Genomic DNA, 25,246 nt, shown 5'->3' with positions numbered 1-25,246 from the left:
ATGCTTTAATGCGATACCTGAACTCTTGACAGGCGCTGCATAAAACGACTAGGGAGGTACTCCTCCAATTAACTTTCAGACAGGGGGAAAAGAAGGGGGTCTTTAATTTTGGGTGAAGTTAAGAAAAATGTGGACAGATGAGGGATGTGAGGGGAAAAAAGGAGAGAGAGAGAGAGAGAGAGAGAGAGAGCAGGCGAAGGAGGTGGGGAATGATACGGGATGGGGAGGGGGTTGTGTGAGGAAAGAGGAGAGAGGTGTGTATTCCAAAAAGCCTATCAGCGGTAACGCCAAGCCCTCTTCGGATGCCCCTCAGACAAAACAGACAAAGCACCTGATAAGGTTGATTGTGAGAGACATTCCTGAGCTGAATGTGTGTGTGCCGATGAGGGCACGTTGTGTGGTCAACAATGTTCACACAACTGATACCAGAAGTCCCCGGAGAGTTTGCAGCGAAAAATGTCACACAGGTAAAATAAAAACAAAAAATAAAGTCATCGATACGGAAACTTTACTGCGGATAAAAAAAAAAAATCGAATTTCTCGAAAAACTACGGTCTTTCAGAAACACTGTAAAGTTTACCTGAGATTATGATAAGATTCTTTCAGACATGAACTGAACTCTGGTCGATCTCCTGTAATTATCTGGAGAGGCTGCATGCGAGAACGCAAATGTCCCGAGTCAGTTGCTGCAGACATTTTCCTGCAAGGTCCTGCAAGAATACAGCAGGAAAATTATCTTCTAAATTCACAGCAAAGCGAGTTAAATAAATAAGAGAAAACTAATATCTCAGGATGAAAAAAGAGGAACCATACGTGTAAAGGACACAGACGTCATAAGGGTCAACGCCGGTGTGAATGTGCTATAAAAAACATGAGTTGTGTAAATACATAATGTCGTAAGGCGCCACCACCCCCCCACCCTTCCTGATATTTGGAAATACTACCAAGTAATGTGATCTTCAGTGATTACATTACACCTAATAGTCCCACTAATGCTTTGTGTGTATTGGACATGTTGTTGGTCCGGGACGTGTTAATGTGGAGAAACTGGTCTTCAAACATGCGTCAGACTCAACATCACCATGACCCTGGGTTAAGTCTACAACCTTACATGAAAGAACAAGGTAAGACGCTTGAAGCACAGTATTTTAAAAAAAACGGAACACCATACACATGACACTAAAGGGCACGTACTCTGTAATCTGTAGTGAATTCCATTTTTAAAAGTAACCCTCACAACCCTGATTGTATTACCATCATAGCAGATTTTTGGAAAAGATTAAATTCCTGCACAACAACTTCCTGATTCTTGTTTAAGACGCATCCGGAACACAAGAGCGTTTTTACGTCTATCTAATAAAAAATGATAAACCAAACCCAGAGGGCGTTGGAACCAGGTCGGTCGTTTCCTCGTGCCGCTGCAGTTTCAAACAGCAGACATCAGGTTGGTGCAGTTCCTCCGGTCATTATGGATCGGTTGGAACATCCTAAACAACACTTGGCTCTCGGTGAACTTCCTGACAGTTTCCTACCTCGGGCTTTGTGCATGAGAGTTGGGAAGGCCAGTATATCCCCAGGGGATGCAAATGCGGAGAGGGTAATAAATATGTGTGTTTTCGTGTTGCAGCAGCTCCTCCTGAGAACAGGGACGAGCTCCTTATTTCCATATCTCTTACTGTCCCTGATACCACCTGTCCAGATTCTATCTCATCTCATACCTCATCTCGTTGGAGTCTTTGATCCTGTTGACTCACGACAACCAGTTACTGGATCTGTGTAACTACTGGTCTACTGCAATGAAACGTAATAATGAAGTATTAAGAGAGAGAATACCATGTTTTGGCTACTTTAAACGACACCACACTGGGATCAGAGTAACCTTTTGCATTTGGGAGAAGGAGGAGGGTGCAAAAGTGAGTTAGTCAGTCGAAATAGCAGGTGAGGAGATTACTTCTCTTCTCTTGTTTCTTCCTCATTCTTTCTCTTTCTATCCTACGTGCCGCTCTCCCGGACGGCGTTCGTGAAGTGAACTCATGACGTATCCATGTTCTGTGTCCAGTGCATGATGGGAAACAGACACCAGCCCAGAAGTATTAAGCCGGCGGAGAAAATGAAAGAAAAATAAGCTGCTAAAATCACAGGAGGATGTTTGACGTTTGAAAATGAAACGAAGCGGGATTGGGGCGTTTTGAATAAGAAATTCTCCCCAGTCCGACGGGCTTTTGAGCATTAAGTATATCAAGTTCCTCTCTCTCATTCTCTCGCTGGGGCTTGAGTTATGAGGTGCCACAATCACTTGCTGCATGCGGACAGCTGCCCTGGCAAACCGTCACAAGCAAGGCAGTGTATGCAGCGTCCTGCTGGAGGGAGAAGGGGGATAACTGGCCAGGACGACAGGGGTGCAGAGTTAATCCAGCATAACAATTTGATAAACACATAAAGGATTGTACGAACAAACACATACATGCGAAGACGCTCTCTCTCTCGCGCGCACACACACACACACACACAAACATGCTCGCACGCAGCTGGTCCGGACATGAAATAAAAAAGGACCCTCAACAAGCTGTTGGCTACTTCTGTCCTACACGTTGACCATGAAAGACACAGATTAGAGGCCACTGTATAAATGTGCCTGTCAACAGCACATTGTGTTCGCTTCTCAGAAAAAAAGCCCATATGTTCAGTTCCCATTAGCACGGTCCTTCTGATGGACCCCTATATACGTGTGGACTGCAGCATAATGAGACGCATCATAACAACATTGAGGACAGTTTCACAGGGATGTGCATATGTGGGTTTATGGACAGGAGCTGGAGGAACATGCTGCACTGGAAACCAGGGGCACGACATTCAATAAAGTGGCGTAAAAAACAGCAACAGATGCACAGGCTGTTGTTAAAGTTGGCAGGAGATAGTAGTTTATGGTGTTTTAAACGTATGGTAGCATGTGAAACACAACAAAGAACAAATGGCTGAGTATATCCCCGACACCAAACTGTGCACCTCTGCAGCCGTGTGTGCTCCGTCAACAAGAAAGCAACTTCTTTTTGTCTTATAAAGTAATTTGACAATGTGGCTGCGTCTTTTTTGAAGGAGGACGAGGGAACAATCGGCCCGAGCACAGCGCAGAGCAGCAGGGAGCGTGTGCGTCACGGTGGCAGCTGTACAGCGAGATTTTGTCTAAATTTTGAGGGGCACATGCTTTGTCTTTCGATTATGTAACCTCCAAAGTTTGCTGCACGTCTCTCCTGCGTACAACAAAGCAACAACAACGCAGCGGGGTTGAGGCTTTCCACAAGATAATTTGTAAAGAAGAACTAATAAACTGGAGCTAAAGGAAAAAACATTCCACTTGAAACTCAGTAACTGTCTTCACGTTTAAGATTTGTCTTTATCTGAAGTCTGATTAGACTTTAAAAGGTTTGTTGATGAAGAAACACGAATTTAAAATAATAAAAACAGCAAAGTGTAGCCTAACATCGCAGCCTTGTGATGGAATTAGCATCATTATTTATTAGCATAAAACACAAAACCACACTCATTCATTTAGCCAGTGTTGAATGCATATTTTGGAATGTGTGTCTTTTGATTTTGATTGTCTTTAATGAGTTGTTCTCTATACCTGTCAGGACACCAGTTTATATATTTACCTATTAACTGTAAATCTGCACACTAGGACATAAACTTCCTCGATTACATGTCGTCTGCTCACGAGGTTTCCACCAACAGTCGTGCAGATGTTAGGTTTTAGACACACAGACAGTTAGACAGACAGACAGACAGTTAGACAGACAGACAGACAGAAGACAGACAGACAGACAGACAGACAGCAGGGAGATGGGAACAGTCAGAGAGTAAGAGAGAAAGTAAGAGGAGACGAGGGGAAGGGGAGGGCGCTCTGCACAAAGGAGAAGCCTGGATTAAGTCATGAGTGGCAAGCGACATAGGTTGGATTTTTAACGAGTGAGATCACATCCTTTTCCCTAAACAGAGGAGGAACTCATCCTCTGGTGGACAGGACGGCCGCGCTGAGCCACTGTCTGTCTGTCTGTCTGTCTGTCTGTCTGTCTGTGTGTGTGTGTGTCAGTGTGTGTCAGTGTGTGTGTGTGTGTGCAAACGGGACATCCATTACGGAACTGAGACAGTGGCATGCAGCTCTGGCCTCGCACACAGGAGGCTCCACACATGTCAGCAAGCTGCACACTGAGGGACACACAACCAGTGTGTGTGTGTGTGTGTGGATGTGTGTGTGTGTGCTTCAACATACAGAGAGTGTCATGTATTGTAGAATGAGTCTTTGTCAAGAAGCATGTACAAATGTACATACTGTTATGTCACGTGAGTGTTGTGTCACTGCCTGGATGAGGCGATGTTTGCATTATGGAGCAAAAAACTTTACTTCGGCTCCTTTATCAAAACACGAGGAATTCTCTACAATCTGGTGCAGTTCAAGTTAATACATATAAAAGAATAAACTGTTAAACTATAGAGCTGTGAATTGACATCTCTTAAAAAACATGTTCAGCTGTGATTGTAATCAAAAGACCAGTTAGGTCTGTTTGGTGAACCTCATCTGACTTATACCTGAAGTTTGCATTTAATACTCAAACAATAAAATAGCATAGAAACAAACTTTGTCTTTGACAGTCTCAAAAAGTAGTGACCACTTAATACGATGCTTTCAACTCTTGTCTGTCTCTGCATGACAACAAGGGAAAGATTGTGATTATTGCAAAGTAAAAACAAACTTTGAAAAGTATTGAAAAGACATGGATATATTTTGTTCCTCTAAAGCAAAGATCTCTGAGTTGAGATGAGGTATTTGACCTTTGACTCTGGAAACTGGACAATCTATTACTTTTAGAAAAAGAAAAGCAAAATTGTCCAATGTGTTATCTAAAGGAAATAGAAAAGGAATTTCAGTTAGATTTTTATGAACTGCAAACCCTCACCCTCCTTAATTTTGTAAATGTACAAAGAGTGAGAATATGTTCTTGTAAATTAGGGGTGTTTTATGAATTCCCAAAATATGACAAAGTCATAATAATATGTTTGTATACATTGAATGTTAAATGCAGATCTGTGACACAAAAAACCTCCCAGGAAGTCTCCTGTGTGTCTCTATATACTGAATCTGTCCAATATCCATAATGTCTTCTGTTTTACTCGCACTTTATGTATGTAACCACAACCTGAAGTGATACTTCAGAGCTGTGCCAATGAATGCATCATGGGTGCACACTCAGAGGATCGCTGCTGTTCTGCTAACATGCTACTTTCACTTTGCACCTTATACTTTGTGCCCTTGCAACATAACGAGCAGCGCTTGCACTGGGTGTCGGCACCGAGCCTCAATCACAAGGTGCCAAAACGCACCTAATTTCTCAGGATAGTCTCTGGAAAATAAATAAAAAAAACATCATAAAATGCTTTAAATGACCTAATTACAAAAAAGCTACATAATGGAAATCTTTGGTTCCCAGTACAGCACCTGTCATTTCACTGTTGCTAAACAAACTACTCATGCAAACTCCTCTCACACCGTCCTCAGCCATATAAGTAACACCGCTGAGCCATGGATGCAAGACAGAGCTGTGGAAAACACAGGCAGAGCTACGACTTTCCTAAAATATGGACTCACTGATAGATCAATCATTCGTGGAAAAAATATTTCCCATCCTGACTTTGTGTCACAGTGAAGCTTCTGGGAGAAACTCAGGGCTACAAGGTTCCCACTGTGCTTTTCACTTCTGATGTTAGGAACTATTTGAAAAGATCAGTTCTTAACTTTCCTGGAAAGCAGGGAGCTCGGGGTTGTCAGGTCTCGTTGTCTATAAATCTTGTTTCTTGAGGGAATTTTATCACTTGATCAGCCTTATGGAGACTTTATTTTTTTATTTCTTAAAGATTTATGTGAACAATATGGGCTTGTTTTTTTGTAATGAAAAAAGACAAATGCAAAGACGCTGGAACACACCAGGAATGCAGGTCTAATCTTGATCCCTGTCACACATGTTAGTTACCTATCCATTTCAAGACTATCAATCACGCTTACTGCATAGCCTACAAGACGGAACACACACACACAGCCCGTATACACTGCTGTCATTTCTCTTCATCTCCCACCCTCAAGTCTGATGTAAAGAGAAACAATACATGAAGCCACCCCATGTTTCTCTTCCTCCCACACACTCATCCCCTCCCTCCTTCCTGCACCCCACTTCCCAATCCCCGACCAGACGTGACCCCGTGTGCAGAATGCAGGGTGGAGTAGTAAAAGTCTAGGCCTGGTGAGCTGAGGGGAGATGGTGCACAGATGGAGATGCTCTCCCCTTACAAGCCACAGCGCAGCGAAGAAGAAATTAAAAAAAGATAAGAGGAAGGAAGAGAGAGGAAGGAAGAGTTAAAAGAAGAGATGGAGGGAGGAGGGGGTCGGGGAGGGTGAGCCCAAAAGAGAAATAAAAACACTTGCAGCTTGTAATGGGAATTTTCCTCCCTCTTGGAAATATTTCCTGCATGACTTTAGCTGAGTTATTCGTCCCTCCATCGCTTTCTCTCGCTCCCTCTCTCTATCCACCCGCATTCTACCCTCCCTCCGCCCCTTCATCACCCCTCTGCAGACTGGGCTTTCACTTTGGGGGGCCCTCCGCTTCCCTCTCGGCTGACCAGGGAGCTTTCAAGGTACCCTGATGGATGCTAATGCTGGACTCTTTCAGATCGTTTTACTGCCGCGGTCTTTGATCTGCCAGCAGGCCTCTCTCCACGGGCTGCCTGTCCTGAGAAAATGTAAATCCCCGCCTTACAGACACCTGTGAAAAAAATACAGCAGAAAGAGGGTCGGAGAAAGAAGTTACTCTAAAGAAAAAGGGGGAAATAAAGGATACAGTATTGTGACATTTAGAAAAAAAAAGGGGGGACATAGTTTAGATTGCGGCAGAGCCACAAAGAATGAGATGGAAATTCTGCCGGAAATAAGAGCGATTGGCGAAAAAAAAAAAGGGGGACAGAGCTGCAGAGAAAGGAGCGAAGAAACTGAGACATGGCAAGCAACAAAGACGAAAAAGAGGAATGGGCCGCCACAAAACACAGAGACAGAAGGGACATGGATGGAGGCAAAAGAAAAGCTACAACAGCAAAAAGGAGGAAAGTTCATCTAAAGACCCAGCATGGAAGACAGGAGGAGAATGGGTGAGAGGCGAGAAAGCAGGATGGAAATAGCGGCGTAGAAAGTTGGTAAAAGCAGAGACAGATGGACGATTTGACTCGAGGAAGAAAGAGAAAGAAAGACGGAGAGGGAGCCCAGACAGACATATGAGGCCTGCTGCGCAGCTCAAGGGCGGATGTGTCTGTACGGTTGAAAATTTAGGAAGGAAGAAGTGAAAAAGAAAGCGTGTTGAAGGGGACTCCAGTCAGCAATGACCGGGGACAGCAGTGAAAGAGGCCTCCCCTCTCCAGCGGCAGCAGGCCGTGCTCTGAATAGTGGGACTGCTGCTGGACAGCTGGGTGCAGCTGATGGGAGGACAGACTCTGTGGAAGAGCGCTTGTCTTCCTGCAGCCAGCTGCTGTGTCCAGAGGCCCGCAGTGACAGCACAAGGCTCAGAATTGATTGCCAGAGCTGGCAGTTCAATGGGGTGGAGGGAGTGCAGCGAGGTTGACTTCTCTGAAGTAGCACTGTACAGCAGCAGCAGAGCACAGCTGGCACTTACTGTATCCTCTTCCCAGAAAAAAAAAAAGAAAGAAAAAGAAACAGCGGAGGGGAGGGAAGAGAGATTATTGTGATCTTCCCCTTCTCTCGTTCTTTCATTCGGTCTCTTTCTTCTGCTCCTCCGGCCACTTGTGGTCAGTCCTCTCCTTCTCTTCCGCCAGAGAACGATGGTGGAAGTGTCTGTCTTGTCTTCCAGGGGAGACAAACTGCATCGAGAGTATGAATGACTTTGCAGGTAAGACACGACATTGCGTTGTGTCGCTGAGGCTCTTCCTGTGTGAGGCCCTAGCTCTTCTCAGACCTGCCCTGAACTCCCGACATTCTCCTGAGAGGCTGTATGTGAGAACACAAATGTCCTTTCGATGGAGTTTCTCCTTCCAGCTCCCCAGTAAAAACTCTGGAGAACCCCGGCAGGATTCACCTCGAGTGACTGGGGGTATTAATGGCCCCCTACACACCTGGTAGTAACATCCGTCCAGAGAGATCCGATCACAAGTGGCCAAGTATGAGCGTTCACACCTGATACTAACATCCGTCCTGAACGTGTCTCCCGCGACCACTTGTGATCGAAATCTCACCTCCATGTTGTTTTGGCCCGGTCTGAGTTTACAGATGTGTCCGATGTCACTGTTTGTGTGTGTCTGTGCGTCAGGAGGCGCTGGATGAATCTCGTGCAGCTGCAGTGAAGACGGATTTCACCAGTTTTAAGAAAAGCATCAGTCATGGTGTTGTGGTCAGTGTACGGGCACAGATAAGAGTAAAAAGAGGTTCGGTTCATAGTGAAACTGTAGCTGGTCGGAGGAAAGTCCCTCATATGTGGCCCAGACCACCTCTAAATGTGGTCTAGTGTGATCGGATCTATATCTGACTTCGTTCACACCTATACTTAGAGCTGTCCGCTTGAGATCGGATCACAAAAACCACGTTAATACCAGGTATGTACAGGGCCGATGACGTTTCTAACATGCAAAAATAAAAACAATGTCAATGTTTTTGTTCACCGGTGTCGTGAACAAAAACACACGGAGAATATCCTGCGGACCTCAGGTCTGAAACCGGCTTTTGAAGCTGACGTATAAAAGAACTCTTGTGAGGCGAATCCAGCTCCAAGGCTTAATTTGCTTTCCTGATTTTATTACTTTATTAGATTCAGAAGAAGAAGAAGAAGAAAGTTGGGCAAAAATATGTCGAGTATGTGATCTAGAAATAAAAAGATTCAGTGGGGCACATCAAAGCCACCTCCACTTGCATGATCACAGCTCTGCCTCTTCTCTGATCAACACTTATGTTTCCCTTTGTTTCCTCGCACTCCTTCATACTCCTGCATGCACGCCCCGCTGCTCTCCATCTCCCTGCACCTTCCTGTTGTCCTATCAAAACAGCCATGATCTCATCCTCATTGTGGCTCCGGATGGGAACAAAACCGAGCCCAAAGTCCACAGTAGCCGCAGCATCCTCCTGTCTGCATGTCTGCTCCTTGTCAGTCGGTCTGTCCGTCCAGTCTGATCAGGGCACATCCGGCCATCCTGACTCCCCTGCGACTCCCCCAGGCCTCTGTGTCAGGAGGAAGGAAGGAAGGAAGGAAGGCCCTGCGGTCACACAGGAGGGAGGGTTAGGAGAAAGGGAGGGAGGAAGTGTGAGAGGGTGTCTTAGCTGGAGCGGATCCACTCCATTGGAGGCGCTCACTATAGAGGGGCTGTTTGGACAGGGACAAGGCCAAGCACAAGTGTGTGTGTGTGTGTGTGTGTGTGTGTGTGTGTGTGTGTGTGTGTGTGTTTGTATGAGTGCATCTATGGCTACAAACCAAGATCATCACAGGAAGGGAAAGAAAATTGTGTTCTGTTGAAATTATTGATGGCTCTGCTGAAAATATTCAGCGTACAGTGCAATCCATTAGGTGCGTGTTAGTCTCTGTGTGTGTCTGTGTGTGTGTGTGTGTGTGACTCAGTGCTTCTGTGAGTTCACTGTTCATCAGAGAGTGACTGCTTACCTCAGTGGAAAATCAACTGAGTCATCATGTTCAGTGACTGCGATGAACATGGAGGGTTTAACACCTCTTTCTTCACAGCAGACATACAAGTGCACACACACACACACACACTTCATCTTCAAAAGCTTTCATCCATTTCTGTGTGGGAGAACTCTGACCTGTGTTCGTACTATGCAACGAACAAACGGCCCGGAACGTCACCAACTTGCAGATTTTGCTTAGCGGTCTCATTTTCAAAGCCGCATTTGACACCTGCTGATTTAATCTTTAACATTTCTGCAGAGGGAAAATCGAAGTTTGCGAACATCTCGCCAGCAGCGGATCTCTTTTACTTTCAAGCATTTGTTGCTGGAGAGCCGGTCGGAATTAAGTGCACCGGAGACCGAGTTGGAAAAAGACATTTCCTGGTGTGAGGGGAGGAGCGGCTGGGAGGAAGACAGCTCATGCACACAGGCAGCCACCGTCCACCACTTCACTTCCCCGCTGCTGCAGGTGCTACGTCTGTTTTGATCCCTGGAAGGTATGAGCAGGATGCGGCCTGGTAATCGAGGAATGGCTGGCAGCTATGCTCGGAGCACGCTGCTGAGGAGCCTTTGGGAACAGCACTTAACCGGTCTGTGGCTCGGCCTGTGATTGGATCTTGATCGGGAAGTGCATTTGTTGTGGGTGGTGCATATCATGCATGTGTAAATAGAAAATTTGCGATCAGGTGTCTCTCGAGGAGGGGGGGGGGAATCCAGTTGGTGGAAGGCTGGCGTCTGCAGCTGATCACTTAAGACGCCATGATTACAGCAATAGAGTACAATGCCATTTATTCTTTTCAAGCAACAATGAAAGTTTATGACACCTTTACTGCGTGTGCAGCATCAGAATGAAAGAGAAAACAGAGATTAGCAACATTCTTTCCCGATGTAGAACAGCCGCCCCTGCATTGTGTGCTTTACAGTTGAAAGTTAAACCATAAATCAACACATCACTTCCTCCACTGGGTCATTATTGTTTTATTTGATTTATAATTTCTCTGTGTTTGTTCCCTGTGTATTCAGCTGATAAGACTTACAGTCGGCGCTTGAGAAGGCACACCCTTAGCTGCTCTTGTTCAGCTACTAAAAATAAGCGGTGAAGTAATGTGAAAAACACTGCTCTATTTACATTCTGGTAAGTTACAGCCTCGACGCTGCCGGCCTGCAATGTTGAATCTGGGCTAAATGACTGAGGGGGAATTTCGCTGCATGTTTTTTTTTTTCTGGCAGAGCGGACAGGGGGAGAAATGGTGAGAAAGTTAGAAGAAAAGAAAAAGGGAAGAATTAAAGAAGAAAAAACTGACGGCAGGAGGTTTCAGTTGCCTCTTGAGAGAATATTGTGTTTTAAAGAGATGAAGGTGGATACCGAATAGTCGACATGAAAGGGTGAAAAAAAAGAAGAGGATATGCCAGAGATGCCGGAGCGAGATGACGGGCGGAGACAGACAGCTGTCACCACCACCGTCGGACTTGAGAGTGTGTTTGTGTGCGTACGCGCTGTGACATCTCATTCCTTCCTAATAGCCACAGGGAGGTGGAGGAAAGAGATAACAGACACTGCTGGGCCGACGGCAGATACAAATCTCCCTGGCTGAATTTATGAATGATTGGGATCAGAGGGGCACGTGGACGGATGTGTGCGCGCCCGGCTCAGACCCTGCCTGCCATCACACATCCCCCTCTGACGACACCGGTGTCCTCGAACGCGCAGAGCGAGGCAGGCGGAGAGGGGACACAAAATGCCACAGTCACAAAGCAGCTGCTATGTTTGATGACGTGGATTTCATGCATATTTTTCGGTACATACCAGCTAATTTTTTCCCCTGGTGCACACATCACACATGCACGTACGGCTTTTGGCCCATGGTGACTGACTGCAGCTCGACACCAAAACAATGCACTGTGCTGTGATGGTGTGGGCGTGTGACCACAGTGTACAGACTGAAGATGCAACTTATTAAATGCCAGAAAATGACGAGGTGGGATTTTCTTCTCTGAGCTCAGATGTTACTGTAATTCTCAGAAATTACAACTACGGGAAGTCTTCTATGCATCATTAACTGTAAAACGAAATCACAAAAAAAACGTGACCAAAGTATTTGTTTAATCTGATTAACAGCTCTGTTGTGTTGAATTTGCATGTTCTCCTTGTTTCTGCAGAGACCTGCAGATTGGGGTTGTGCACAGGTTTTTGTAAACGTGCGTTAACCTGCTAGAAAAGGTCTGTTTATTTTTGGTGACTCATCACAAACGTACTGGGAACCAATGTTCATGTTCATCTTGCACAATAAGAGAAAAATAAATAAATAAATAAATAAATAAATATATCCCTGTTGCACTTTGTTCCCAAGATGTAAAAAAAACAATAACGTTCATGGCTAGTAACTCGCCAACGCCTGGAAGTTCAATGCGCGTCATACAATAAAGGTGCAAGAATCTAGACTGCCAAAATAAAGAAGAGGAAGAAAAGAATCTGAGCGTAATGTTTCCGAAGCTGAAGAATGGTTGTCTGTTATTGTCTGTCGCCCTTGTGATGGACAGGCAACCTAGGGCGTTTTAACCCGCCTCTCACCCAATGTTCGCTGGGACTGCCTCCTCCCCGCCGTGACCCTAAAAGGATCAGCAGTAAAGATAATGGAAGGATGGATGGATGGAAGGAAGGATGGACAACAGAGTATTTCATCTGAAAGGTGCACTTGCATACATTCTACTGGCTCACACGGTAAATTGCTGGATGCCACTGCACAACTTCTAAAACTAATCCTAGCTGCTCTGGTAAAATGTTCTACACAATCGACCACATGGTCCTGATAACTTGATATATAGTGCGAGTTGTTTCACTGAGGGCTGCCCTGACAAGTTCAGATATGTCGTCTGTCTTGTTTTTGATTGATGCCCGATGGATTACACGAGTTCCTTTGAAAACACGGGGTTGTATCAGTGGCGTATCCGATGACTGACAGATGATCTCACTTACATGGGTGATGTTAGTTTAACCGACTTATCTAAACAAATTTGTTGTGAAGTTAGTAATAAGGTTCTCCCTTGTGTTCTCGTCACAGTTATGCGAGGCACATGATTCAGATTTAAGATTCTAAAAATTCCTCCTCTCTATGATCAAAGAACATTGAAATCCAGGGATTAATTTGTTTCTGGGTGTATTTTCCAGTAACAGCGTCAACCAATAGAAGTTTTTGCAGCAGCAAAGTTTCCAATCTTAAGTCTCAAAGTAAGACAATTTGTGACAACGGTGGCAAAACAGGAGACCAAGTTACGTGCAGCATGAATATCTTACAAGATCTCCCTTTAAGCTGGAAACGATTTAGAAGGTCTTGGGTGAGTAAAATAATCGTGTAACACAGCCGTGATTAAGCCACTTTGGGAGTGATGGCGGGCAAAGTGGTTCGATATGGATAAATACGAACTTCAAATCGTTCTGTCTCTACTTCATCTATCACTTCTCTGACATTTTTTTAAATCAGTCCAATGTGACAGCAGGCACGGTGGCTGCTAGTAAAGCTCAGCAACACCCAACCAGCTGATGATGAAACAGAGCATGGACTCAATCACGTATTTCGCCACCGCTCACCCTTCCCTCACCTCCCCAACGTCTGATGGGGAAAAAGAAGTAAAAGGAGCCTGTTTGCATCTTATCTGCAGGAAATAGCATTAGCCAAAATTGGACTCTTGGGTTGGGTCTTGAAAGGGATGGCATGGCTTGGGCCATCATTAGTCCTGTCCCCCGACGTGCGGCCTGCCTCTGATCCAGAGCCAGGGCTGGGCAGGAAGGTAGAAGCTGGGCAGGAGAGGGTCGGCAGCCCTGGGTGGGCTCCACCACTTGGGCCTCGCTAATGGTCCCGGTCGACCATCAGGCTGGTATGTCGGTATGCAGCCGCCACTGCTCGTGCCGGCAGGGGATTTTAAATCGGCTGGAGCAGACGACTGTAAAACAAGAGCGGCGACCCTGCCCACCTCGTCACACTCGCTGCCACGATCACTGACCATCCACTTCTCATCTTCCCATCTCTGACTGAAGCGAAGCCAACAGAGCATAAACTGCAGTAAGTTAGTTCTGCTTGGACGGGTCTAATCTCGGTGCTTTTTGTGTCAATGTTTCCATGTTTCCTCTTTCTCAGAAGAAGAAAAACAGTCTTTCTCAGCTCCCTCACATCCCACAATGCCCTGCACTGCTACCAATGAGAACGCAGCCTTTTCCCAGCAGTTTCCACAATGACAGCTATTTTTCCCATGCTCTCTTTTCAGAGAACCTATTTGGGGCATAGAGGACATCAAACCAGTTGAGAATGAAAAAAAAAATAACTCTTTGAGAAGTCAAGGAACGAAAACGTAAATTTAACAACACTATTGTTTCTTTTTTTCATGTTTTCTTATCAACTTTCTCCCAGCATAACTCTTTTTTTTTCCTATGACTATAAACTGAAAGTGTGACATGATGTTTCCTGTGCTTTAACAAACAATGATCTAATCGAAAAAGCAGAGCGCCTGTATTCACGGCTCCTTTTGTGACCAATGTGTTGGGGTAAATGGTTCATCAGGCCCTCAGGCAAACATACAACCTGCCGTTCAGGCTAACGGCTGTGTCAATGACAGAAGCATATCCCCTTTGCTCCAAGTATTTTTTACGACACAAGGCTCCACTGCTCACACAGCTCTGGGGCAGCGGGCGGCATCGCAGCCCCGACACAGAGCCGAAGACAAAAAAACGATCAAAGACGCAGTGTCAAGTGTCTATTGATGGGACACTCGAGTGCTCCCTATTGTACTGTAAAAATGTTGTGATGTACAGTGAAGCACGAGGGGCTGAACAAAAACAGGAAAGGCTCAGAAATGTATATTCTATAAGAGCCCTTTGATACTAAAACAAGAGGTTCTCACAACCAGACGAAAGGCTGTGACACCACAAGGCAGCGTATACTGGCCCGGCTTATCACAGGACTACTATTAATACCAGCGAGACTTTGTCCCTCTGTCCCCTGAGGGAAAAAGATGGAGGAAGTCATCGATTCTTCCCACCATAATCTCTGGGAAGGACAGACCTTGCCTTTTCCCTTTTGGGTGACGAGGGTTATTATTCTACAATTTTGAAAGGGCCCACACAAGGGCTATTTCTGTGTCTCAGTGACGGTCGAGTCGGAGCCACAGCCGCGCCAACAAACAGTCGTTGTTATGGCCTCCCAGCACTGTGGCCTTAATCTCTGAGGATCGTTTGATTCTTTAGAACCTCTGTCCATCTAAACACATTTAGTAAATACCCTCCTGTCAAGAAAAATAACAGCTTTGGTCGTTTCTGCAAATGCCAGTGACCCACAACAAGCTAACAAGGACCTCTGGTGGCAGTGTGAGTAACGACAGTGGTCTCTCAGTAGCAAAGGCGTAGCTAGCATTATGTTATAAAAACTGTAAGACCTCGTGGTTAATGTCAAACATCCACGGATAAAAGAAAATAAGTATTGATTTAGTTTTTTTATCCCGTCCATTCACACAAACCTCACGCTAATGTGGACGTCTGTTCTTTATACCAAGTCACCTGACTTCCTCCTTTGCTCCTGTCATAATTTATACGACTGGTAGAGGTCGCCCAACAATAAAACGTAACTATGAGTCGTAATGAGGTGCTTGCACAGACGACCTGTGACCTATACTGGAGGACAGTTCCATACAAACACGGTCAAACACATGTGTGACATACACTATACATCTACAGCAGGAAGTAAAATAAATATACATCATGCAACTCATATTTTACCTAAAATCCTTGAATATGACGTTTTTACATTTTTATTTATGAAAAAAACAATACCACACAGATAACTGTGCAAATTTGTATCACTATCTTTTCAAAACACTGTTCAAACTATTCTAAGTAACTTCTTTTAAGTAATAAGTGTATTTACTTTCTGTGTTTGCTTCATCATTGTACACATTACATTAAAAGCTTTTTAATTCTGAGTCACATTTATTTATTGTACTAACCAACAACTATTGCTTATTGCTGTTTCTTCCCTATGTGTAACCATGTACCTCTTCAAGAAGTTGAAGAAAATTGTCTAAAAAGTCTAATTTTAGTAAAAATGTTGAAATGATTCACATTGTGAAATGGACGAAAACACAGACAGAAAACCAGACTGATGGATTTGCATGCAGAGCAGCTGTTAGAGCAGGTCCTGACAGCGGAGACGGTGGGTTGGAGGACAAACTGCACAGTGGTTGTTACAGGATGAGGATGAGAGGAAGACGCAGGCTGCATCTGTGAGTGCGTTGGTGTGTCTGTGTGTCTGTGTGTGTAAGTATCAATGCATGTGTGTGCTTTGTGTAGGAACACTCTTCCTTTGGCAGGAGCAACCACTAGGACTGCCTGTGTGTGTGTGTGTGTGTGTGTGTGTGTGTGTGTGTGTGTGTGTGTGTGTGTGTGTGTGTGTGTGTGTGTGTGTGTGTGTAGATCTGGAGCAGTTAGAACAGCAGTAAAGCAGATGTTTCCTCTGTTTGGCCCTAGAACATGAACATGAAGAAAAACAAGGGCCTAACCTAGAAGAGGAAGCTCGTACTCAAGTAATCATCACGTTTAATCTCTAATACATATATGATAAGATTCAAAATATACACATTTTACATCTTAATCGTGATCTGAGTCCAAACCAGTTATGCAACTGACACAATTCATCAGTGATAGATCATCTTATTTTCACCACCAGGGATTAACACACTAATAAAACGGACAAAAGCACTGTTATTGATTACACCAGGCATTTGAAAATATGGTTTGCCTTAATATCCACACACACACACACACACACACACACACACACACACACACACACACACACACACACACACACACACACACACACACACACACACACACACACACACACACACACACACACACACACACACACACACACACACACACAAATTACAGCAGGGATCATAAAAATTGTTTATTAAGTATTGATGGTATTTCATGCAGCGCAGTTTATTTATTTCATGTTTGTGGCTGCTACCACTGATGCATGAAAATGGACCAAATGGGTTTTATGTCTATACTAAATTCTCAGTATAGTTATAGTGAAATAATTAGTGGAGCTGATGGTTATGTAATAATTGTGTATCACCAATAACACAGACTACTGCAGCCACCCTGTTTACAACTAATGTTTATTATTTAGCACTTGTTGAAGGTGAACTTTCTACTGAGCATTTCAATTAGTTACAGTATGTATAAGGAGCAAATTACTGCATGTGTAGAACTGACTTCTTACACTGCAGGAAACACTCTGTTACAGGTTTGCAACAACCAGTAAAAAATGAGTCAGCGCCTTGTTTGTGAATGAATATGCGTGAATGTGTGTGACAACCACTGTATGACTGGAAAGTGGTGCAAGGCAAAAGATCCACTGAGCTCCACCTCTGTCTTAATAGACCCATGTTAGGTCAGCTGTGAGGAGCAGGGCAGCTGCACAGTGCTAATCCCAACAGGCAAACGTTGTGAACACAAGTGTTGTGCTGCTGCTGCTGCTGCCGCTGAACGGTCAACCACATGTCAAAAGTGTCGAGTCACCCTTAGAGCAGCCACTTGACCCAGGAATGCTCTTTCACACTGGAATACACTGTATGCATATGTATTTCACAGCCTGTGGCCAATTAGCGTTGAGAAAACGTTTGTAGAGATACAGTGTGAAACGAGTGATGACGTAATGTTTTCTAATCTACATGCCAGATAATGAAAGGTGAACTGGTTTATCAAACTCCCTTGCGGAATAATTTAAACCTTTTTTACTTCTTAAGAGACACAACCAACACTGTATTTAAACATCTACTATTTACCTACTATGTATGTAAATATAGCACCTTCAATTTTCAGTTTGACAATAGGTTGTGATCGTTTCTGCCCCAAGACCTTTAATCTTGACAGGTGAAAATAGAATTAGAAGTAATTTAGCCTGTGGGAAATGAACACATGTTTAATCATCTCCATCTCAGCTATCTATGGACACAATGGGCCTGAGTTTAGCAATATTTCTCACCTGATAGAAACAGATCGATGTCTGCGCAACAATGGTGGGAAATACTGTTTAAAAATACTCAACATCTGCCCAAGAGGAAGCAAGTACAATGCAAACAGCATCGGACCAAGGACAAAAGCCTGGGGAACACCGCAAGTCAGCGATTCAGTTGATGAGGCACAATTATGAACTGGAACTGAGAAAATGTACAAGGAGAACCAGTCCAAAGAAGATCCAGAGATGCCCCCACCCCAAATGCCCAACTCTCTTAACTAATACAGGGCTCTACAATTTCAAAAAGAAATGCTACAATCTTGTAATACAAATACAGTTGCATAGTGTAAGTCAACATGGAATAACACCAACCAATTGAAAGCGTATTAAAAACCCTTTAGAGTTACACCTAGGTAGTAAATAACATGTACACAGAGTATCCAAAATGTATCCAGTGCCAGTTGTTAAAGCCTTAACCAAATTTGGTCGAAGTGTGTGATTAATTAAATTAAAATTATTGCATTTCGGAAAATTACATATAATAATACTGGAGTCGTGTTACGTGTGTTACATCATATAGTATCTGTCACGTTTCCTCTCTCGGACATTAGTCGTTCACTTGTACTTTCTCTTCTTCACACACAGTTGCGTTGTGATGCTGGTGTGATAATAGTTGCTAAATAAATGATGAATGAATGCGTATTGTTTTTATTTCAATTGCAAAATTAACTCTGTTCTGTTTACTGTTTTTAAAAGATTATTTTAATAGAGTTGTCCCATTTATGTTGACTTACACATTTTATTTAAATGTTATAATACATATTAAAGATCATCATCATCATATGTGGCATAGCAGCATATCTTTTTTAAAATCTTAATCAAGTCAAAAACAGGTCTTGCAAAAGGAGTACAACAGTATATCAACAAGTCAAGGTCCTTTCCTTTAACCTCATGTCTGTTAAAAAGCACAATGTAAGACTATTCTAGACTATTAGCAATTTAAAAAGTAAATCAGTCATTGTGCACAAGAAGATAGCGATAGAGAAACCACCTAGAGCTAACGTTTACAGGAATCCATGCTTGTGGGGTTTCAACGGCAGAGAAAGACACAGTCGTGGTATCATATCACTGTGATACTGAAAATGACAGTAACAAGGTCAGTAATAGATTATGTGCTGACCTTTACCTGAACTGAAAGCTACTTTTATTTCCCTCTATCAGGAAACCATACACCTGCAGATGGCCTGAGAGCAGATGCACAGTATGTCAGTGGAGCACAGCATGAACTGGGTAAACCTGACCGAGATGACACCGATCCAGAAACTAAAAACACCACGGTGCAGCAAACGTCAACACCAGCACAACTGCAGGCAGTGTAATCCCAGCAACATTAGGTTTCATTTCTAAAGTAAGATCACTTAAGAGAGCAATGAGCAACAATTTCCACTACTCCCTCATGAAGTTTTTTTTTTCTCTTTGACAGAAGACGACTTGAAGCAGGCAGAAAAAAAGCTTTTTCAGGCTCCTACATGAGACAGACAAGCCAGCAAGACTGGTTCCAATCAAAACAAAACTACAAGCCCAGCAGTGCTATGATCTATTGTTAACAGAGGTGGTGGCATCTATAGAGGGGGGGTGTTCACAGAGGGAATCTACACTGACAGAGAACGACAGCTTCATCTGGAGGCATTTCCCCCAAAATATGATTAATTTATCTACTGTAATGTATCATCCTTAAGCCCATTTCTGCCACAGGTCCTGTAAGTTGTTATGACGATCTTGAAAGACTCAGAGTAATGACTTACTCACTCAAAATAACGATTTAGTTTCCCCAAATAAAGACTTAGTATCTCAAAATAATGATTTAGTATCTCAGAATAACAACTAGTGTCTCAAAATAACGACTTAATATTTTAAAATAACAACCTAATATCTCCAAATATCAATTTAGTATGTCAACAATTACTTACTTTATCATAATATTGACTTTTTTAATCTCATAATTATCTTACTACTTACTTTCTACTATGCAACTTACTTACTCTCATAATTATGATTGACTTTTCAATCTCATAGTTTTGATTTAGCATTTCTCTTTTTCTTTCACTGGCAGAAATGGGCTTCAGACTTCAGCTTCAACAGACAAGAACAAGATACACACAGCTTGACTCGTGTCTGTTCACACACATCCAGCGACGCATTCAAGCTATGTTAACACAAGCTAGTGTGGCTTGAGAAACCAGCAAGTTGAAGCCCAGCTCAGATGAATACCTGCTCACATGAATCAGCAGCCCACGTGATCACAGTGAAAAAAACACAAATGTAATCCCTCTTACCTGAGAACACCTTCTGAGGCTCCTGAGCATTACCCCACTGCCGGGATCCGGCTCCTAGGAGACATGAGACAAATGAGACAAATGAGACGTTGGATGAAAGATGTCCAGTGAGGTGTGAGAACAGGACAAATGATTTAAGGTAAATTCCTATTACTGACACTTAAATAAGCTCTTACACATTCTGAATAGTTTTAGTAATTGTTTATTTCATGCAAGTTGAACATCCTCAGATAAACCACAGCAGCTTTTGATAATCTGATTATTTGTATTTCCCCTATATCAAAATGACATTCATGGGAGTTGTGGGTGCTGATCTCCGTCATGGCAACATCCTTTATAGAATCACTTCCACATTAGCACGTTGTCTTCAAAGTTAAAGCACAGCGTTCATTTTGTTGCTGTGATAATCTCTATCTAGCCGAAATATGGAGCTTTTACTTTGAAAAGTTGTGGTTGTGGGTCTGAAGATTGTGTGGATTGCCTAACAAACTTCTAAAATAGCCAAGATGCAATGTATGAAAAAAAATAACACATCATTCAAACTTATATAAACCACAGACATGAACAGTGATGAAGCTAATTTAGTTTCATTTTTTTAAAATATCAACTATAAAACCGTCATCATGGATAAACCAGGTAGGATGAACACAAAGTTTTCACAAATTTCACTCTGCAGCAAAAACTTTTCATAAAAAGCTCTGCACTCAACATCCGACACCTACAAAAAACAGCCCTTTCCAAACAGGCAGGTTTAGAACCAGTCACATGAAAGTAAATGGAACATCAGGACAGAAGCTGCATTAAAAAACTACTCTGCTATTTCCGTTCTCCGCTCATACACACTCGAGACCTTATCACTCATCACAATGACTTGGATGGGAGGAGCGGATTATTCCACAAAGGAGCCAATGGACTTTATGCTAAGTCTCCTTCCTATCAGGTGTAATCAGGTGTAATCTCCTGCTTCCCCCCACCCCCATAGAGCTCATCTTATGTGAGGGACGCAGCGAAGCCCAAGGGTCCTTTCACCACGACGGGTCAGAGAGCTAGCTTCACTTCCGAAAAGGTAAAGCCTCACCCCCTCCCTCCTGCTCTCCCTCCCTCCCTCCCTCCCGCAGAACTTCATTTAACGGCAGGACAAGGTTGAATTCACTCCGAGCGACCACAAGGAGTGGGAGAGGAGCAAAGGGGTGATGGAGCAGGGGGGGAGGCGAGGAAGTTGTAGCATGAAAGCCAGCGAGATGTGAAGTTGTCAAAACACATATTCCCTTTTTTTTTTTCACACAAAGTGACTAGAGTGGGAATACAAAGCATGTGAAAGGGAGAGAGGTTTGAATTACAGTAGATCCCTCAATCTTTAGAAGTCAGGAAATGGGATCAGATGAATGATGAGGAAGACATCCAGGACTTAAGATCCTGCATTGTCTGAGATGGCTTTTTAAACGTCTTCCATTATCCGACCTTGTCTTTGAAACCTGAGCTACTGTCGGAGCACATCAGTTACCTGCCTCTGCATCAACAGCCATAGCACAGCCCTACCAGGAAACGTAATTCAGTGGAACACAACTCGACTATAATGTTTGCATTGGAACCGAATGCAAACCAGTCGGATCGTTTCAGCGAATGAATGACAAATCATCACAACTTGCAACTTCCCCTTTTTCTATTTCCCTCTCTCTCTCTGTTTCCCTGTATGTCCGCGCAGGAGTTTGCTCAGAGCGTTCTACCAGCTTTGAGGTCTGCGTCTTGTCCTGAGATGACAGCAGCTGCTGGGACGGGCCACACCGGGAGCAGCCGAACGCTTCAGTGGAAGGGGAATCTCCCGCTCTGAACAATGCCACACTCATTAGTGCTTTAAAGAGCCTTTTCTGGGCCTCCTCAGTCCCGAAGCAGGAGATAAAAACAGCTGCATTTTATCAGGGTATTAGAAAGTTTCTCTGGCGAGTGCTCGACTGTTTGGGGCGTTACGCAACGCTAACAGCTCATCCAGGTGGGTGACAACAAAGAGACAAGGGTGCAGGTAGAGTCTCAGACCCATTCTGGCTCCCTAATCTCTCCATTCTGACACACACTTTGATTAGTGAGTCAGTCCAAAGCCTGAGCAAACAGCCCGTCCTCTCGCCACCCAGGTAAAGACTGCAAGTAACTTTCAATCAACTCTTTGGTCTCCTCAGGATTTGTTCAAGGTGGTTCATTTATCTTTTCAACCCCGGGTTAATTGAAAACTAAATTCAGTTGATTGGCAGACCACAGTGTTCTCCCTGCTCCCCATTGTGGAGCTGGTTTTCTGAGGCCTGTTAAGAATTTGCCCTCTGTGTTTGCCCCACGAGCAGACAGATGTTCCCACACAGGTCAGGACACACACAGACACAAACACACACAGAGGTATAAATGCATGAAAACACACAATCATACAATGTTAACAGAGTTGTTTCACATCATCAAAGACAAGAGCGAGACAATGACGACGGATAGTTTGCCAAGAAGAAAAGACAGGTGAGAGGAGAGTGAGCGGAAGGAGAGAAGCTGCAGGTTCAGAAAAGGACAAAGCAATGGATTCCTGTCCTGTTTTTGCAAGTTAGTGTTGACATGCATCAATGCGTGCAGTTTTCTGTCTGTGACCTGTATGTGGTGCTCAGGACAAAGAAAACAATCTTCCTTCTTATAACATAATCTTATCACAATTAAGAAGAAGTGACAATTACATTATTTTAAAGTCAAACTAGTAATTTTCTAAATAGCAGAGCAATGAAGTTCTAGCAGACACAAACACGAAGGTGTAAGTGGTAGCATTTTGTTGTAGACTATTTTCAGCAATCACACAGTAATTAGTATTTATGTTGCTGGGGTGGTGGATGTGGGATTGACTCTAAAACTACAGGGTCCATGTCTATAGTAATGAAGGGAAATGTCACGCATGTTACACACAATCAGACTCACTCATGTGTTTTGAAAGTTTATGTAGGGTCTGTGGCATAGTGGCATAAATAGTCAGCATTAATTATAGTGAATTAAATTCATTCATGAATCCATTGCTGATTTAAGACTGACGGAGAATACTCATGTTTTAAATTAAATCGCTAAAACAAACAATGGCACTATTGTGTTTACAATCCCTAAATTAACCTGAATGGAAGAGGAGCTGTATGGATGGGTCCGATGATGCAGAGAGCAATAGTGTCACATGGAAACAGAATGGGAGAGCGCCCGGGGAGACAGAGGGAGGTGAAGAAGTGATGGAGTAAAAAGAACATGGAGTTCACGGTGATAATAGCAATAAATCTGATGTGCTGTGACCCCACACCGAGTCCTGCAGTGTCTGTGCATTCCGCCCCGATTCCTCACAGGCTCCACTTAAGACATGAAACCTGTGCTGACAGCTCAACCTGCTGACCCCTGTGACCCGGCTATCCCCTCCCCCCCGGGGTGGGACACCAGCGGAGAGAGGAAGTGCCACGGCCGAGGAGGTGAGAGGTCGATTCAGAATATGCATTTCAAATGTGAGGGAACAAGACTGGATGGATGGTTGTGACAGTTGTGGAAGCAACGTGTTTTCACAAGTCAAAGAATCTCAAATAGGTGTTTTTGTTGACCGTGTATGACTTATGTGTCTTGTTGAAACAACACCGTAGTGACAAGGAGACAAGCGGACAAAGGACCTGACATGATTAATTGTCAGTCAATAAATAAAGAAAGGAGGAGAACGTAGTCAGACTTATTTAATCCTGACTGATGCAGTACAGAAGAGATTCAAAGTGACCCAGTTCATTATTTTTGTCATTATAAACACTGCATCTCTGCAAAGACTTGAACACTCATATATTTTATGACACCGAATGTGACAAACTTGACATTCGAGGTCAGTGGGTTGTGATATTGGCGTCGTTTCGCCCTGAGGCTGGAGGAGACTGATTGTATGAGGAGATCTAGGTTGGTCACAGAAACAAATATCTTCACACTATCAGTCTGACCTTATGTTGGGGGGGGGAGGTAAAGGGCCATGAGTGACTTGCAGTGGAAGCCCCAGACCTGGTATTAGGGGTTTTCTACCCTGTTGCATCTATTTTTTAGGGTTTCTTCAGGTTTCAACAACTTGAATTTAAGACCCTTGAAAGACCATAATCAATGAAAGGTGAAACCTAGAATCTGCTTGTCCTGCCCGCCCCTGATTGGCTGGCAGATGCCTTTTTCATGTCGGGAATCTTTCATCTAGAAAACTGAACTGATTACAGCCCAAACAGACTCTACCTAAACATATTTAAGACCTATAAGGTTATATTTTAACATATTTAAGACTTCTTAAATCTCTACCCAAAATGAAGATTATTTTAGACTTTTCCAGATCCACTGAAACCCTGTTTTTCTCCTGATATTCTAGATCTTCTGTCTTGGACTTGTCTTTGCTTTAGCCGCCGTTCTTACCTTCTGCTGATGCAAAACAATTAAGAACATCTTTTGGCGTTTAAAATACATTTTGGAAAATGTTTTCCAAATACACAGCTTAGTGATCTGATGATATTAGACGTTTGGAACACCCTTTTTTTTACCGGCCTTCTCTGAATGTGGAACTGACAACGTTCATTCCCCTTTTCTTGATCTGTTCCGTTTCAGGTTGTAGAATGTGTGCCAAATTTTTTATTCTCTTTTGTGTGTTGTCTTTTTTTTTTTTGTTAAACCCACAAGCCATTATCAGCTTTATGCTACAACCCAACAGACCTTCAATCAATGCCTGTCAAAGTAAGTGGACGTACCTTACGGGACAGCCAGTTGCAAAGTCTGTTTCATGTTTCCCTACGACTTTACGGGCCTTCTTCTTTTCTCTATTCAACCCCCAGCTGTCACGGTTTTGGCAGCAGGCACCGGCACACCTCTAACGGTAGAGGATTCCAAGCCAAAGAAGGTTACCAGAGAAAACTCGTCTTTCCTTTTGTTATTTCTCTTAATGCAGTGTCTCTTTTAGGGAGCAATCTGTCGGACATGACGTTTTATGCAGTGCACATGAAGCTCAATAAAACTTTTACTGCCGGCTAAAATTCAAGGAATGCATTTTTGCCCTAGTTTGAGCAATACGTTAATAAATATTATTCAGGTCAGAAAACTATCTAATTAGTCTTTTAAAGTGGATACATCAGAACCAGGAAATGTTTTTATACCTCTGCATTTGTTGTGCG

At 43.5% G+C, this 25,246-nt stretch overlaps 1 protein-coding gene across 2 annotated transcripts in view; it reads right to left on the bottom strand.

Annotated features, from left to right (window-relative positions):
- Positions 1 to 25,246, bottom strand: part of ccnd2a (cyclin D2, a) — a 146,552-nt gene that overhangs the window by 41,660 nt on the left and 79,646 nt on the right. For both annotated transcript variants that reach the window (XM_035157618.2, XM_035157619.2), the window contains exon 3: positions 20,076 to 20,129. In XM_035157618.2, the coding sequence (XP_035013509.1) occupies positions 20,076 to 20,105 (30 nt within the window). In that variant the 5' untranslated portion in view covers positions 20,106 to 20,129. The remainder of the gene's footprint in view (positions 1 to 20,075; positions 20,130 to 25,246) is intronic.

The sequence above is a fragment of the Hippoglossus stenolepis genome, chromosome 5 (assembly GCF_022539355.2).
Source record: "Hippoglossus stenolepis isolate QCI-W04-F060 chromosome 5, HSTE1.2, whole genome shotgun sequence".
Lineage (NCBI taxonomy): Eukaryota > Metazoa > Chordata > Actinopteri > Pleuronectiformes > Pleuronectidae > Hippoglossus > Hippoglossus stenolepis.
The sequence above is the reverse complement of the archived record's forward strand: the minus strand, read 5'-3'. Positions and strand labels throughout refer to the sequence as shown.